Below are 17,025 nucleotides of genomic sequence, written 5' to 3' on the forward strand. Positions count from 1 at the left end.
TAATTTATGAAGGTGCCAATTTCTATGGAATTCTGCTCTTTTTAAAAAAAAAAAAAAAGAGAGCACACTCTTTACGCATAAAACACTTCAGAAAGTGCTTTAGGTGTTTGGAGTGTTCCTTTAAGAATTGTGGGTCAACACAGCAGGTTGAAAATATAAATATTTTTACAATTCAGCAAATCTGACCTACCTTTCGATACTGTTGATAGTTGTCAGTTGCAACCATATCTATAACCCACCCCTGTAACGAATGCAAAATAGGAAAAATGCCAAAAGCCTCTGCAGAATTTAACCAGTCCTGATTTAGGGCTATCTACATGTTCCATCTGCCTTATTTTAGAAAGGTGCAGATTTCAAATGAAATTGGAACTATTATAAATCCCCTAATAACACCTACAAAGATCCCTGCCTCTCTTTGTTTGAAATCAGAGTGTTTCTTTAACTTGGGGGAGGAAGTTCCCCTAGTACTCTGCACTTCTATTACTGTCTTAAAGCCACTTCCTTATTCCTTACTCTTAAAGTTATAGTTTCACCTGTTCACCTAATTAAAAAATCTATAATATAAAAAAATTAAAAATTAAAAATAAACAAACATATACAATCACGCCTTACCATGGAATCCAAAATTGATACAGAATTATTTACTAGAAAGTGTGATTTTTTTGAACTTTTTTTTTGTGAATTCAAAGCAAATTCCACATTAGGCCAAGATTTTTTTAAATTTGGCTCTGTGATATAAAATTTGAAATTCAATTTGCATTCCCATCCATTGAGACTTTATTGAATAACCCTGTTAGTCTCAATAATTATTGGCCCTCAACACATTTTTAGGTTTATGCATAGCATAACCACTACACCCTGCTTACAGCTGTCAGCCAATTGTTCCGGGCTGGCTAATGACACCCATGTGACATTGCGGGAGGTGAAGTTACACCTCTTGAAGTAAAGGGTTTAAACTCAGTTTGTGCACAAAACTATGCACATAGAGACTTCAGACACCATGACTACTTCCCTGAAGTGGCTATAGTACTTAAAGTAATCGTATAAGTGAGAGGATTTTTACCTTACAAAAAAAAACTTACTAATGCATTAAATAGTTATTAAAACATGCAGTGTTAATTTCTATATATGTAAATCTTGCAGGAAAAATGCAAGTTTAACCCCTTAAGGACCGAACTTCTGGAATAAAAGGGAATCATGACATGTCACACATGTCATGTGTCCTTAAGGGGTTAATTAATTTAAATTACTTTCAAATATTACTTAATTTTTACTCATTTTATTTAAAGCGCTTCTCGTTCTTTATGTAATTTTTTTACTTTTTCACAAGTGTAACTTTTTGGCCACCTGCAATGTACAAAGTTGAGATGTTAATTGGGTGATGCAATAGTGGCTCTGAAGTCTGCATCCGGAAGAATGGCAAATAAAATCAGCTCCAGACAGTATGACCATGAAAATTTGGCTGTCCACCCTCAGATAGAAGAAAAAAAGCAAACAAAAATAAAAAGCATTGAATTTCATTACCATGTTCCCAGGTATATATATCCCAGTATATTCATCCCATACAGATTGTTAGTTTAAAAAGAGACCAATAAACTAGCACAAACAGGCTCTGCTAGTATAGAGTTGCCACATAAAAGTTTACACAAGGATGAAAATAATCCCAATGCTTGCTATAAAGATTTGAGAGAAAACTTAATAAAACCATGCTTGGAATATTGAATGGAAGGGAATATCAAGTCATGTAAAAACTGCTTCCGGTACAGGACTGGCCATTAGGCAAACTGGGAAAATACCCAATGGGCCGCGATGCCCAGGGCTGAAGTCAGCAGGGTAGATGAAAGTATCTCCCCGGTCAGCTCTTGTAGGGCTGATGCTGCCTGAGCGCCGGCACAAAGAGGGAGCGCCACATCTGTCATGGAGATGATCAAAGATTAGCCCATATTAATGCAGGGGGTCGGGGGTGCTTGCGATCTTATTAATTGGTCCTGAAAATGTATTAGTGTTGACGCTGGTTACCGTAGCAATGCTCTGATACTAGAATTACTATGGGTTTAGTGTTCCTATAATCGGTCCGCACTTAACCAGTTAATCAAGGCTGCAATTGACCCAAACTCAGTTAGCTTTTTTTAATATACATTTTCACTGAATGATGGTTTACAGAAAAAAACAAAAAACCTCTTACCATCTGTCTAAAAGCTTGCATTTATAGTTATTTACTAAAGTGAGAATTCAATGAGAATTTCTAATTGAAGGGCAAACTAGTACGCTGGACAAGGAAGCATCCTAGATCTCTTGAGATTAAAGAAATCCTAAAAAAAAAAAGAAACATCTTAACAATTTTTTATACATACCTAAAAAATGGAGGGGAGTTAGACTCCAGCCAGTAATAACCTTTTAATATAATCTTAAAATCTCCATGTTATTTCCAACTTTGGGAAGTGTTAAAGGGTCACGTTCACTGAATAACCATGTCAGACTTTGTTAGTCAAACAAATGCTGCGCATAGAGAGCAACTTATAGTTTTTCCGTGTATGCGCACTAGCTATGGGGAATCATGGAGAAGCATTGGATTGGCTGAGATCAAGACTGATCATCTCAGCCAAGGATGACGAGAGGCAGGACGAAGACTTCATTTGGGGGAGCCCAAGAATCTATCTAGGTCCTAGGACACTATAGTGTTAGGAATACAGGTTTGTATTCCCAACGCTATAGTGTTCTTTTCAAACTTATTTTATGAGTGGTGTAATGTTAAAATAGCAAAGGAATTCTTGCTAACAGCCAAACTGCAGGTTTTGCATAGAGTACACTTTATATTATTATTAGATTATTTATATAGCGCCATCACATTCCGTAGCGCTGTACAATGGGTGAACTAACAGACATGTAATTGTAACCAGACAATTGGACGTACAGAAACAGAGAGGTGGAGGGCTCTGCTCAATGAGCTTACATTCTAGAGCAAACAAAAAAAAAGGTACTTACAGGGAACTTCTAATACCAAAAGGCCATTTGGTTAGGAAAATACAGTAAAAATGCATTCAGTCAGTAAGTGTTCCAGCTCTAAGTGGAAAGAAGAAAATGGATACTGCAAAGGGGCTTCCTCCATCACTTTTCTACACATAGATTTATATGGGATATTACGGCTTCCAGAATGGAATTACTGTCACAGAAAGGAAAAAGGTGTGATTTAGCTGTATGATGACCTTCTCCACATGATCAGAATTTATGATGAAATTAATAGCAGTTGGGGTTTACAGCATGTCCATGGTTCTTCACAAAATGAGGAATTGATGGGAATACATCATTTTAGGGCTACATTTTAGCTGAATTGAAGAAAATAAATAAATTGCTAAATAGAATTTATTTTATTGTCTCAGCTATTTTTGGCTTAAAATATGGAGTCCCTAGGTCAATTACAAAATATACCAGCATTGTACTGCAAGGACTGTATCTGTGTATTTTGTGTGGTATTTGAGTTGCTGTATTAGTCCCGTAATGCAGATGCTAAATAATGAAGCATTGCAGTTTCTTGTAATAACTTTTCATTGGACTAACAGAAATTTGTGACACAATTTGAGGGGTTCCTCCCTTTATCAAGTCTAAAGCATGTTTGCCCACAGTGAAACTAGCCAAGCAATTACTTATAGCAGATGTGTGAGCTCAATGTTTTTTTCTAATTAGCTACAATGGCTGTTATGGTAAAGTAGAATAGTGGCCAATTCCAACAATTCCTTGTCAGCCTTGGGAATCATTAAAGGGACACTGTAGTCACTATAACCATTTCATCTCTTTGAATTTATTATAGTGCCTGGAGTGCCCTGGCACTGTCCTTCCATTCAGTGTTGTACAATGTTTGTGCAGTATGCCACAAAATAATAGTCCCTGGCCACCCACAGTCCCGCCCCTTCTATATGTGTAGCTAAGGCAGAGATTACACTTCCTTGTTGTCATACCCATTCATAGTTGGAGCTCTGACAGGCTAAAACTCTCAGCCAATCACAGGTGCCCATTGCTGCTCAGGCTAATACTTCCTAATTAGCCAACGTAGCACAGAGGGGATGGACTGCCATTAACATTAAAAACTGTTATATGCTGAAAGAAATGATGGTACCAGGGGACTCCAGACACAATAACCAGTTTAATGAGATGAAGCAGATACAGTGCCAACGGTGTCCCTTTAAAAGGACACACAAGGCTTCATTTGAAATCCTGAATTAATAGGATAGAGAAACAAAGCAAGGTGCAAAAAACAAAAAATAAAAAGTTACTTAACTCTTGCTTGCTCTAAAACTCCATAGTCATCAAGAAACAGTTAGTGGCTAAGGATTCTCAGCAAATTGTCATCTTCTCAATGAGGGAAAGACAAACATACTCAGACACCTGCCTAGCAAGCATTTGTGGAATATGTACTACAACTTCGTTTATTTCAACAATTGACATGAAACGGTTGGTAAACTAAAAGAAGTAGAATCATTAATGTGTTCTTCATGAATATACAATAGGTAGTTAGAGCTATGGGTACAAGCTCTTTCATAAAAAGCTGCGAAAGTCAGTGGGAATGTTAATGGATACAATACCTTGTAGAGGAAAGCAACAGGATTATGTGGGGACTGGGCTAGTGACTGATGTGATTTGTGCAAATCACTGCTTATATAAGAAACAGAAAAACGAAAATGGTGTACAGCAGGCTTCCCCACACTCCGGCCCTCCAGATGTTGCTGAACTACAACGCCCATGATTCTCAGCCTATCTATTTCATTCATAGAATCATGGGAGTTGTAGTTCAGAAACATCTGGAGGCCGGAGTTTGGGGAAGCCTGGTGTACAGTGAGGTCTTTGTATGCCATGCCATGGTGGATAGCGTACATGGAGTGTCTCTTTATAAAATTCAGTTAACCTTAAAGGGACACTATAGTCATCCAGACCACTTCAGCTCAATGAAGTGGTCTGGGTGCCGGGTCTCCCAGGTTTTAACGCTTCAGATGTAAACATAGCAGTTTCAAAGAAACTGCTATGTTTACATTGCAGGGTTAATCCAACCTCTAGTGCAGGGGTCCAACAAACTACGGCCCGCGGGCCGGATGCGGCCTGCCAGGGTCCTGAACCCAGCCCGAGCACTCAGGGCCACCCGATGGGCCCTATATCTTCAGGGGCCCGGTCAGCGCTGCAGCCGTGCAATAGCGCGACCGGGCCACTTTTAAAAAAAAAATAATAATAATCACAGCCGCAAAGTACTGCTGGGAGGAAGTGACGGCCGGTGGTCACTTCCTCCCAGCTCCCTCCGCACGGAAGGGAAGAAAGACAGGCCGCGGGAGCCATGCCAACTCCCATCAGCCACAGCCACCCTCCTGCAAAAAAAGGTAATCAAATGTGTGTATGTCAGTATGTGTGTATGTATGTATGTCAGTATGTGTGTGTGTATGTATGTATGTATGTATGTATGTATTTCAGTATGTATGTATGTAGATGTATTTCAGTCTGTATGTATATGTATATATGTCAGTATGTATGTATGTCTGTATGTATGTCTGTATGTATGTAGGTCAGTATGTATGCCTGTGTGTATGTATGTCTGTGTATATGTATGTATGTATGTATATATATATATATATGTCTGTTTATATATGTATGTCAGTATGTGTGTGTGTGTATTTATGTCCTTATGTGTGTGTGCAGTGTGCAAAGGAATTTGTTAATATTTTTTATAGTCCGGCCCCCAACAGTGTCTGAGGAGCCGCGAACTGGTCCCCTGTTTAAAAAGTTTGAGGACCCCTGCTCGAGTGGCTGTTTTCCTGACAGCCGCTAGAGGCACTTCTGTGACGCTGGATGCGAAAATCCAGCGTGCATTACGTCCATAGAAATGCTTTCCTATGGACGGTTTGAATGCGCGTGCTGCTATTGCCACTCGGGAGCTGATGTCGGCAGAGGAGGAGAGGTCACCAGCGCCGAAGAAGCCCGGTGCTGGATTTAGGTAAGTAACTGAAGGGGTTTTAACCCCTTCAGCGCCAAGGGAGGGTCCTAAGGATGATATAGTGTCAGGAAAACGAGTTTGTTTTCCCGACACTATAGTGATCCTTTAATATTTTTTTTGTTGTCAGAAAGAAAAAAAGCAAATTAAAAAAAAAAAAAAACAGAGCTCAAAATGTACGTTACTAGACAGTACTAAAAGCAACTCGGAGCTGCAAGCCTGGAGAATCCATGACTCACTCAGAGTAATTTAGGCTACCTGTATTTGTTGTTTTGGAATATATTGTGCACTGTAAATGATAGGGATTTACTGCAGAGCCCCAGAGCCAGTCTTCTGTGACAGCGAGCGCGTGACTTGATTTGTAACCAAATATATGTATGCTTAAAATTAATACAACACTTATATGGAAATGCTCATCAAAAGAATCCAAACAGAACAACTGAAACATGTAATCGAGAGCAGCGGAACCAGAGACGGTAAAATTTACAGAGTTGCAAGCACGTAATCTTAATGGAACACTATAGGGTCAGGAACACAAACATGTATTCCTGATCATATAGTGTTAAAATCACCATCTAGCACCCCCCCTTACCCCCTAAATATAGTAAAATCTTACTTTTGTTTAAGTCTGCAACTGCTGGCTCTGCCCATGCCCTTACTGCTTGCCACCAGAAGTGTTGGAGAAAAGCCACTCACAATCCCTTCCCATAGGATTGGCTGAGACTGTCACGGAGGCAGATCAGCAGAGCCAACACAAGTCAACCACAGCCCTGGCTAATCAGCATCTCCTCATAGAGATAAAATCGAATCAATGCATCTCTATGAGGAATGATCACTGTCTGCATGGAGAGGATGGAGACACTGAATGGCAGTGCTGCTCCCTGTGCACCACTGCCCCAGGAAGCACCTAACAGCCATCGGAGGAGTGGCCAGTGAAGTTATCACTAGGCTGTAATGTAAACACTGAATTTTCTCTGAAAAGACAGTATTTACTGCAAAATGTCTGAAGGGACACAAGAATAAATACAATAAGCTGTAGTTGTTCTGATGACTCTAGTGTCTCAAGGAGTCCAGGACGTTCAGTTAGGCAGCCTATCAAGCCAGATAACAGCCTGAGCATCTTACATTGTGAGATATACACAGTGGGAGTGTGAGACACTTTGTTGGTGATAAATCTGACAAATTTTCAGTTACGCTGTTGTCCCGTGTTTTCTGCATTTTCTCTCTATGTATATACCAAACTGATAAATCATATGTGATGGAACACCACTCCTAAAAGGCTAAAATATCACAGTGTTTATAGTAAGGTTAACGCTCTCTCCCTTTGGCATGTATTGGAGAACTGACAAAGATGTTCATAGTATTGTGAGTGGGAATAAGCATTAAGCTACCTATTATATGTATTTTTCTTGCCAAGTTCTGTTGCAGTTGATATAATTGAATATTGACTTTTATAGACATTTGTTGTTTTTTCCGTGACTTGATTTGTTTACGTTGCACCATCGATAACAGTAAATATGATATACTTATAATATATACATACCGTATAACTGCTAATTTCATCTCTAGTTAATTAAATGGAAGTGCAGAAGTTTGAAAAATCTAATTGGTGTTATGAGTAACTTAACTCATTCTTCAACAAATGTTTATTCACTAAAATGGGAACATTTTAGAACAAAATAACAGAATTTGAAAAATTCTTTAATGAAACTTTTTTTTCAATTAATTTCTCAGTCCTCCAGAATTATTTGTTTAGTGAATAAACCACACTGTTTACTTCTGGGATCCTGATTAGCAGATGTCAAAAAGGGATACAGACTCATTCAATCAGTCTTTCACAAAGCAAACCCACACCCCATCAATGGGGGACATTTAATCCCTTTTCATTCTCCATAATATAGTTTGTTTCTTTGTTAGATCCTTTCTCACCCCTCTTGCAAAGCAGAGATATCCTACTTTCATTATTTTTCGTTTCTTTGCTTGCATCTCAGTCCAATACATGAATCAAGCCAATTACTGCTATCCCATCTGACCTGTGTGCTGCGTTAGATTAACTGTTTAGCACACATGGGAAAATTTTTATAATTTCTTAAAAATGCAATGCAGGTATTTAACATTTTAAATGAGTACTTCAACTTCTAAATGAACATTATGAGGTTTCCAACATATGGTTTAAATGTTTAATTTGCTCACTTTAAAGAAGCAATAAAGGGTCAGGAACACAAACATGTATTCTTGACCCTATAGTGTTAAAACCACCATCTAGCCTTCTGGCCTCCTCTTGCCTCCCTAAATATAGTACAATCTTACTTGTATTCAAGTCTGGAGCTCCTACCTCTGCCCCTGTCTGCCTGTGAACTGCCTCTGTCTGCTGACATCATCAGAAGTGGTGGTGTGAGCCAATCACAATGCTTCCCCATAGAATTGGCCGAGACTGTCGAAGAGACAGATCAGAGGCAGAGCCAGCACAAGTCAAACACAGCCCTGGCAAATCAGCATCTCCTCAATGAATTGAATTAATGCATCTCTATGAATAAAGTTCAGTATCTGCATGCAGAGGGTGGAGACACTGAATGGCAGTGCTGCTTACTCTGCAGCACTGCCTAAGGAAGCAGCTTAAAGGGACTCTCCAGTGCCAGGAAAATGGGCAGAAGTGGTCTGGGTGCCTGGAGTGTCCCTTTAGTAGTCATCTGAGGAGTGGCCAGTGGAGTTATCACTAGGCTGTAATGTACACACTGCATTTTCTAAAAAGACAGTGTTTACAGCAAAAGGCCTGAAGGTAATGATTCTCCTCACCAGAACAAATGCAATAAGCCGTAGTTGTTCTGGTGACTATAGTGTCCCTTTAAGTAAAAAAATCAGGCCCAGCAAGTAGGAATTCAGCCCTGGTGAGTGTGCCATGGACCCTCTAGCAAATAATCTTTTTGCCTGTCTGGTAGCCTAGGAGTAGGAATGCTGCCAACACCCTCAAATGCTATAAAGATTAATCATGCATTGACCTAAAGCAGGGGTGTCCATGCATTGAGCTAAAGCAGGGGTGTTGCATGCAGCCCAGGACCACTAGCAGTGCGGCCCGGTTGCAGTCTGGGTGGAAAGGGACTGGACTGGTCCACCCAGGCTGACAGCTCTAAAAATAAAAAAAAGCCATTGAAATAATTTTCCCCTCGGATTGTGACGGCCTGTGTCAGTCCCAGTGGATTAATGAATGGCATTCTGGGGGAGGGGGGTTCAGGTGGCCGGATGCTCATAAGCCACGACCCTGATACTAGCACCGTCCCCACAAGAGCAGGAAGAGGTAAAAAAATAGCTCCCACAGTCTTCAGTACCAGGTAAGCTTCAGCCAATTTGTCAGTGACTTTGTGTGTATGTGCTTGCTAGTGAGTTAGCTTGTATGTTTGTGTCTCAGTGAGCTTGACTGTACTGAAGATGTGTGTGTGTAAGTGAGCTTATCTGTAGTGAGTATGTGTAAGTGAGCATGTGTAAGTGAGCTTGTCTGTAGTGAGTATGTGTGTAAGTGAGCTTGTATGTAGTTAGCATGTGTGTGTCAGTGAGCTGGGATGTTTTGAGCTTGTATGTATGTATATATATATGTAGATAGATAGATATGATCCTGAAGAAAGTCCCTATGTGGGACTGAAATGTTGATCCAGTTTTTAATTACTATGGAATAAAAGTACATTTTTATTGAAAGACCTAGAGTGCAGCCGTCTATTTACAGATTGGATATTGGAGCCCTGGTAGTGCACCCGGCCACATTTTTTGCAGCCTGAGTGCAAGGTATTTCAGTATATATATATATATATATATATATATATATATATATATATATATATATATATATATATATATATATATATATATATACACACAGACACACACACACACACACCATGGCACAGTGATGTAATTTTTGTGCATGATTTGTCTGTGATTGTGTAAGTCATTGATTATGTGTGTGATTGTGTGTGTGTATGTTTGTTTTTGTATGCATAGGTCTGTAAGTATATGTGAGTTTTAGAAAAACTGCAATGTTTACATTGCAGGGTTAAGGCTGCCTCCAGATAGCCTCTAGAAGCACTCCCTGTCTTTTGACGCTTTGCATGAGGACGTCCAGCGTCCTAAAAGACCCCATAGGAAAGAACTGATTCAATGCCCCTCCCCTTCGCCATGACGCCCCTGGGGGCGGTGAGTGAGTCCAGCACAGAGGGACCTTGGTGCCGGATTTAGGTATGTTAATAAAAGGGTTTTTAAGCCCCTTTTTGAGTTAGTCGGGGGACAACTAGTATAGCTTTGTATTCCTAACGCTATAGTGTTCCTTTAAAGTAAACCCTGCTGTCATAGATATACTCAATGCTCAAAAGCTGAAAATTATTTAAAATACCTGGTACCACATCAGCAATCTACATAAGTGGGAAAATGATTAGTTTTAAATTTTAGGAAACCCATTTAAAATGGTTTGCACCAATGAAAAACTAAAGAAAAAAAAACCTGTTCTAAGGTGATGGCACACAGCTACTGATCGCTGCAAACTACATAAGTATTTTCTACCTACATCTTTCTCTGCCTTAGAGGATGTGAGGAAAGATAAATCCACTTAAATTAGACAGGTACATAATCCCATGTCAAGCACATATGAGAGGCCAGGAAACTAATCGTAGCCATATTGTGGCTGCTCACAGTTTGTACATAGCCCAGGTTACTGGGCTGTGGCTTAGTATTGGGAAGGTCTTGGCTTGGTTCTCTATTAGAGGAGTTAAGAGAGAGTCTTACCTCTTGTGCATTGGGGTGTGCACATGCCAAATGCACAATAGGGAGAAGAACTCAGGGTCTTCTAAACAACATGGACTTTGATGATATGCTGACAACTGATGGAAACCCTTTAAAATGACCACTCAGGACACCAAAAACGCTTCATGTCAATTAGGTGGTTAAGGGTCATGGTGCCTTTAGTCCATTGGTTTAACTGAAGTGGAGTCCCCTACGTGCCAGTCCGTCCTCTTTGCCTGTTCACAAAAGTGCCTATCACTGGCCGCTCATAGAAAATAATGCTTCATAAATAAATACTATTCATGGGGATTACTCCCTATCGGTGGCAAATCATAAGCAGAGACCATCAGCTGGCACCCTTTCAAAGCAGATTCTCCCTTTGTGAGCAGGCAGAAGAGAACAAGACAGATTTGTGCCTGAATATTCAGTGTTAAACCGTTCTAAAACAAGGTTTTTTAAAACTTAATATGCTGCAGTTATTTTTGGAATAGTAAAAGGTTAATCTCAGTTCACAAAGTGAAGGGAATCCCCCAAATATTTATGTGTATGTATATATTTATTTCTTGATTTATTGCATTAAAAAAAAGATTTGGAGCTGTACAATTGCTCAGTAACCAGATACACATTTTGATGTTAAACATTCTACAATGCGTGCATTCAAGTGGACTCTACACAAGGCGCACTCCTTACTTCATGGACTATTTATGTCAGCCATGACTCACATTCTCAGGAGTAAACAGTCCCAGGGATCTAAATGTTACTTGGTTATTCAGTGATCACATGTGACTGTATGAAGAAGACGGGTTACCTGTGACGATGTAATTAATGTCAGAAACAGTCAAGCTTTGAAGCTGCAAAAGGCAATTCCTGTAACGGCATCAGAGACAGCCTGAGCTAGCACAAACACTACAGTACATACACATCAACAGCTCAAAGCACCGCTTATCACCTCTCTGTAATACACACGGGATGTCTATCTTAATTTTAAGTTGAAAGCTGATCAATAAATAAAATTCACCATAATGCAGAATGCCATAGAGCTTACAGAGGCAGCCTACGGGTGTGGCAAGAAAATACTGTGTGTGTGTGTACTAATTTAAGCAGTCAGTGGTATTCATATACATGTATTCATACTATTCTTAAAACACACTGTATATTTATAAGAGATTAGATTAAGTACAAAAAAATATCACTCAAATTTCAGGCTGTTAAAGCGGCAAGACTCATGCAATACTACTCTTTCAGCATACATAAAAGGTAGGGGATTTTCAGGGTAAGGATTATGTTGAAATCAGCAGAGGGGCATGTCTGCTTTTAGATGTGTTGCATTTTTGCTAGAATAATATTCTATTTGGGGTTATATGGTGTGTATCAAGCAGGAGCTATTAAAGTATTTTAACAGGACCAGGTTTTACTTTATAGAGAACAAAGTACCAGCCACTATAGTATATGTCTACATTGATCTGAACATCTTGGGCTTCAACGCTATGTTGTCATCATCTCACCGGCTTAGCACTAATGGCTACTAACTTGGAAGTTGGGAGCGGCTGAATGTACAGCTGCCATGCTCTAAGTGAGGAAGTCAGGATCCCATAAATGGCAAAGAGACAGCACGTGCAGGTTCCACATCCTGTCCAGGAATACATACTGTGTGCTGACGAAGCAAATTTCAGGTAAGTAAATATTGTAATCTATACACTTTTTGGCAGGCTGAATATATGCCTACTTACTAGTGAACTTTCCGTCAACAGTTCACGTATTAGCCATTTGATTTATATACATACACATGTTCTGCTCAGAGGTACACATCACAGGCCCCTGTGCCTATAATAGCGTTTTCCCTCTGTCTATTTCATAGAAAAGTATCCAGTTATTCTTAAAGAGGTGTGAAATATAGACATACAGACATTGCATTTAAATCAAAACTAAAAAATAATGTATCACAGTCAAAGCAGCCAAAACGCAGGATTTCTCCAAGACAGTCTCTACATATGGCTGACTGGCAAGACAGAAAAGTGACAGGCTCCGTAACAATAGAAGGCACTGGGGGTTAGACACATGACATATCCCTGGGAGAATTCAAACACAACATAGATTCCTAACATGAGCAACCCAGCACAATTTAATAGAAGACAGTCTCTGACAGTGCGCAGGAAATTCACGAATGGATGGATCAAAACTGGCTCAAACTCAAACAGGGCTGAGGTCTCGATTTTAGGTCCTGGACACTGGCAGGTGTGAAGGAATGAATTGGTCCCTCTGTTTGGCCAACTCTCGTGTGCAGTCAAGTTGACTAGTACCCAAGTGCAGTTGAAGACCGTGTCCACATTTGGAAGCATCGGACTGAGAATATATTGTCCATGTCTTGACTCAATACACCCAAACTATAGGAAAGCCATTATGCAGACCTTTCTCACAGTGTGTGAAGTTGTGGAGTTGGAAGCAATTATAAGGTTACTGCAGTCAGAGCAGGTAAAAATGTGCTGTGTATGCCTCTGTATAAATCCATCACCAAATATTAGAGGTTTAATGTATGTTAAGGTCTATATTCGCTGGATAAGTCAACCACCAACGTAATGTGCTGCCATACGGTAAATTTGAATATGGAAAAATTTAACACAATACTGTATATATAATAAAAAGAATCGTCAGATTAAGCGGTACCATAAATTGAGGAGTTGGAGTAGACATTTGTTCTGTATCAACTCCACAGCCCTGCATTCTCAAAAACATTTGTGAAGAAACGTAAGCAGAACTCTGGACATTCCAACAATTGATCACGGCAACTCAAATATGAAGGCTTGTTAGCTACTTTGAGCTCATTACACACTTCTTTGTGATCTCATGGACTTCCATTTAATAAACAAATACTAGACAGTACTGATGGTGTATAAAGGAGGTATATGATTTGGGACATCATTATCTGGTAATCTCAAGAGTTACAAGGTGGCAAGACTTTTAGACTGCTAGGGATACCCTACGTTTTCTAGCCTAGATCTCTCCATCTCAGTCTGGGTGGACAGCCTCTTCATGTCTTTGAACCATCTATATATGAACGTCCTGACAGCCAATGCTCCTTCTTCAGGTTTTTTTTTGCATGACATACATTTTCTTTCTAATTAACAAATAGGCACACCACACTCTCCTGGATCCCAGGGTGCTACCGGGCCTGAGGTTGGCCAATCCTCACAATGTGATTTGCAAAAAAGTAAATGATGGTCCAGGCACTCAAGTTCAATCCAGTGGGCAGACTTATTGGAGCAAAATCGAAACAATGTTTTGGTCCACAACATGGCCTTATGTCAAGCTTGACAAAGGCCCTGTTGTGGGCCGAAACGTTGTGTCGATTGTGCTCCAATAAGTCTGCCCACCTTATTGAACTTCAGTGCCTGGACCATCATTACTTTTTTACATGACACACATTTTCTTTATGGCCATTCCCTAAGTTTTGTTTTACTGATGAGGGAGAGCAGGGAAAGCACAATTCACTGACAGACACAGACACACCCGTCATTGATCTCAGGAAGGAGATTATCATCAAGTGTCTGAAGGTTGTTAAGTATCAATCTCTGAACGAAAGTACCGGCTATTATTACTAGTGAGAGAAATACTTAACATTTCAAAGCTGTCCTCATGTCAATTGGCATTTTCATTCTTCACTTCTAAGGATTGGCTTAAAATGACTCTTTCCATAGCTCTGAGAATTCTATCATTGCATTATGCTGGCCAAATGACAAACAAATGTATCGATAAATGTTTTATGCCAAACAAAGTACAAAGATGGCATCCAAATATTAATGCAAGTAGCCCGTTTTTAGCAATTAAGTGCATGCTATGTATTGTGAGATATAGTCGGAGTAGGAACCAAATATTCTTAGCTACATTTAGGGTGCATACATTAAACCATGCGGTTTTCTAAAGACAAAATGATATTTTATCCTAGGAAGTCTATTAGTGTAATAGGAAAACCAAGTTTAGCCACCTCATATGATTTGAAAAGAAAAACCAGCTTTCCCCAGTGACATAGTTCCTATAATCATGTGTGATACCTCATGCCAGCCTATGCAGGTGGCTGTTGGTCTATAAACACACCTGTAATGAAACTTGTATATTAATAATTTTTAACCGTACTACCATATAACTAATCCCAAGAATGTGAATATTTATTATATAGGGTAAATTTTACCCATGAACGATTGTAAACTCAAAGACAAAGTCAAAGGCAAAGTCTGTATCTGCAGATGATGTGGTTTGGAAGCCAGCTTCCCTATACCAGAATTGTACAGCATTATGGTTTGTGTTTACTCATAATAAAATAGACAAACCATAAACCAGCAAAAAGAGAAGACAGAAAGAGCGGACTTTTTACATGGTTTTCACTAAATCTACCTAGCTTTCTACATAACAGTACCCACAGCCACACAGAGATATTTGCTATTGTACTTACACTTATAAGGAACTAGAGCAGTGGTCCCCACAAAGGTAGATCCCCCATATGTTTTTAAAACAACAACTCCCATGATGCTTTGTCATTCTAACGGCATTGCAAATCATCATGGGAGTTGTAGTTCTACAACATCTGGGACTCTACCTTTAGGGCACCCCTGACCTAGAGGAATGCAGGGATTCTATTGCACTTGAAGGGTTAACGGCATGTAATGCAGTACTTTAAATACTGTAGTGTGATAAAACTTGCAAAAACTCTACACTTTCTGATAAATTAAGAAATATAGCCAGTATGAAAGTTGTAAAGGTGAAAAAAAGGAGGTGTGGGTCTAGAGGGGGAAGGGTAACTTGATGTAGGGATAATTTTGTTTCTGGAACAGAGCCAAGTAAAAGAAAGGAAACATCCCTTGGGCAGAATTGATATTACACAGAAAGTGAGGGTTTCCTAGTGTGTTTATTCCATAGCTCACTATAGGCTTGTCTCCCAGTATATTGCTACAGTAACCATTTTGGAGCTACAGGGTTATACATTTACTTTATTACACATCCAACTGGACCTGAAATGCAAACTAACAGCTCACTCATACTCAACTGTGTCCTTGAATCACCATTTCCAGACAATACAGTCCATGCCCTTTAATAAGGGATTACTTTCCTATCAGAGTTATGGATGAATAAGCATCATGATTCTTGCTGCCCCCAAAAAATATGACACTCCTTATTTGCTGCAAAGCTGCATTGCAGCCCCATGTCTCTTAAATGCCTTGCATTTTGCACACTGACATGCAGAAAGGGACCCTGCAGTGGTCCAAGAAGGGCACACTAAATATCTGACACTAGGGAGACCACACTGCAAGGAGTAGTACAGTTATGTGGGGTGAAACAGATGTAGAAGATTCAAGGAGATGAATGCATTAACTGCACACAGATGCACAATGTGTTCAGGGAGCTGTGCTGAATTAGAAGGAGGTGCAAACACCGGCTGTTGGGAGAATCCCTTAACTGAAAAATACAAGCTGCATGCTAATGCGCAGGGAGTCACAGAGGCTGCATGAAAAATACAGACTGCAAGAGGAACACACTCTGCACAGGGGATAATCATATAACTGGAGGGATAATCACACAACTGCTCAACGAATACAGAGGCTATAGAGAGATACTCAATAGTGACTGCAGGGACATCCTCTTAGTGGCCACAGGGAGTCACACATTGGGTGCAGTCACCCAATGACTGCAGGGACAAGCTCATAGTGCAGGGGGTCACCCAGTGACTGCAGGGAGTCATCTCACCTTTGACTTGATTCTCATAGTCGGCGATGATCTCCTTGTCTTTCTTGTACCTGGACATGGTGCTGCTGCCCGCTGCTCTGCTCGGGGCTATTTCCTTTGATCACTTGACTCAGTCTCCGGAGAGATTCCCCTTCATTCAGCCAGGGGGAGATCACCTGCAGAGCAGCCCAGCCCTGAATAGCACAGCATGCACGGGGCGCTGCATGTCTCTCAGTGGATGCTCTGCATGGCTCTCAGTAGATGCTCTGCACGGGGCGCTGCATGGCTCTCAGTAGATGCTCTGCATGGGGATGTGCTCGGGTTGTTTTGCTTTCCTCCTTTCTTTTCTTGCTGCAGGCTTGAATTGAGGCTGCACGTCACCCGGACTCCTCCCAGCTCTTATTACAAGGGATATGTTGTAGCCTGCTGGACACCCTCACTCACTGCACACAGGGCACACATTGCATGTTCATCCTACATCCACATTACTGGGACCAGGACAGCACAGGGATCACTACACATTGAAACTCAGATATAGGAGCACCCTAACTGCACTCCATCCTCACTCACTG

The 17,025-nt window shown here is 40.3% G+C and overlaps 1 protein-coding gene across 2 annotated transcripts in view; it reads right to left on the reverse strand.

Annotated features, from left to right (window-relative positions):
* SRGAP3 (SLIT-ROBO Rho GTPase activating protein 3) overlaps positions 1 to 16,799 on the reverse strand; it is a 137,496-nt gene extending 120,697 nt beyond the window's left edge. For both annotated transcript variants that reach the window (XM_063426686.1, XM_063426685.1), the window contains exon 1: positions 16,475 to 16,799. In XM_063426686.1, the coding sequence (XP_063282756.1) occupies positions 16,475 to 16,532 (58 nt within the window). In that variant the 5' untranslated portion in view covers positions 16,533 to 16,799. The remainder of the gene's footprint in view (positions 1 to 16,474) is intronic.
* Between the last annotated feature and the right edge of the window lie 226 nt (positions 16,800 to 17,025).

Source organism: Pelobates fuscus, chromosome 7 (genome assembly GCF_036172605.1).
Source record: "Pelobates fuscus isolate aPelFus1 chromosome 7, aPelFus1.pri, whole genome shotgun sequence".
Lineage (NCBI taxonomy): Eukaryota > Metazoa > Chordata > Amphibia > Anura > Pelobatidae > Pelobates > Pelobates fuscus.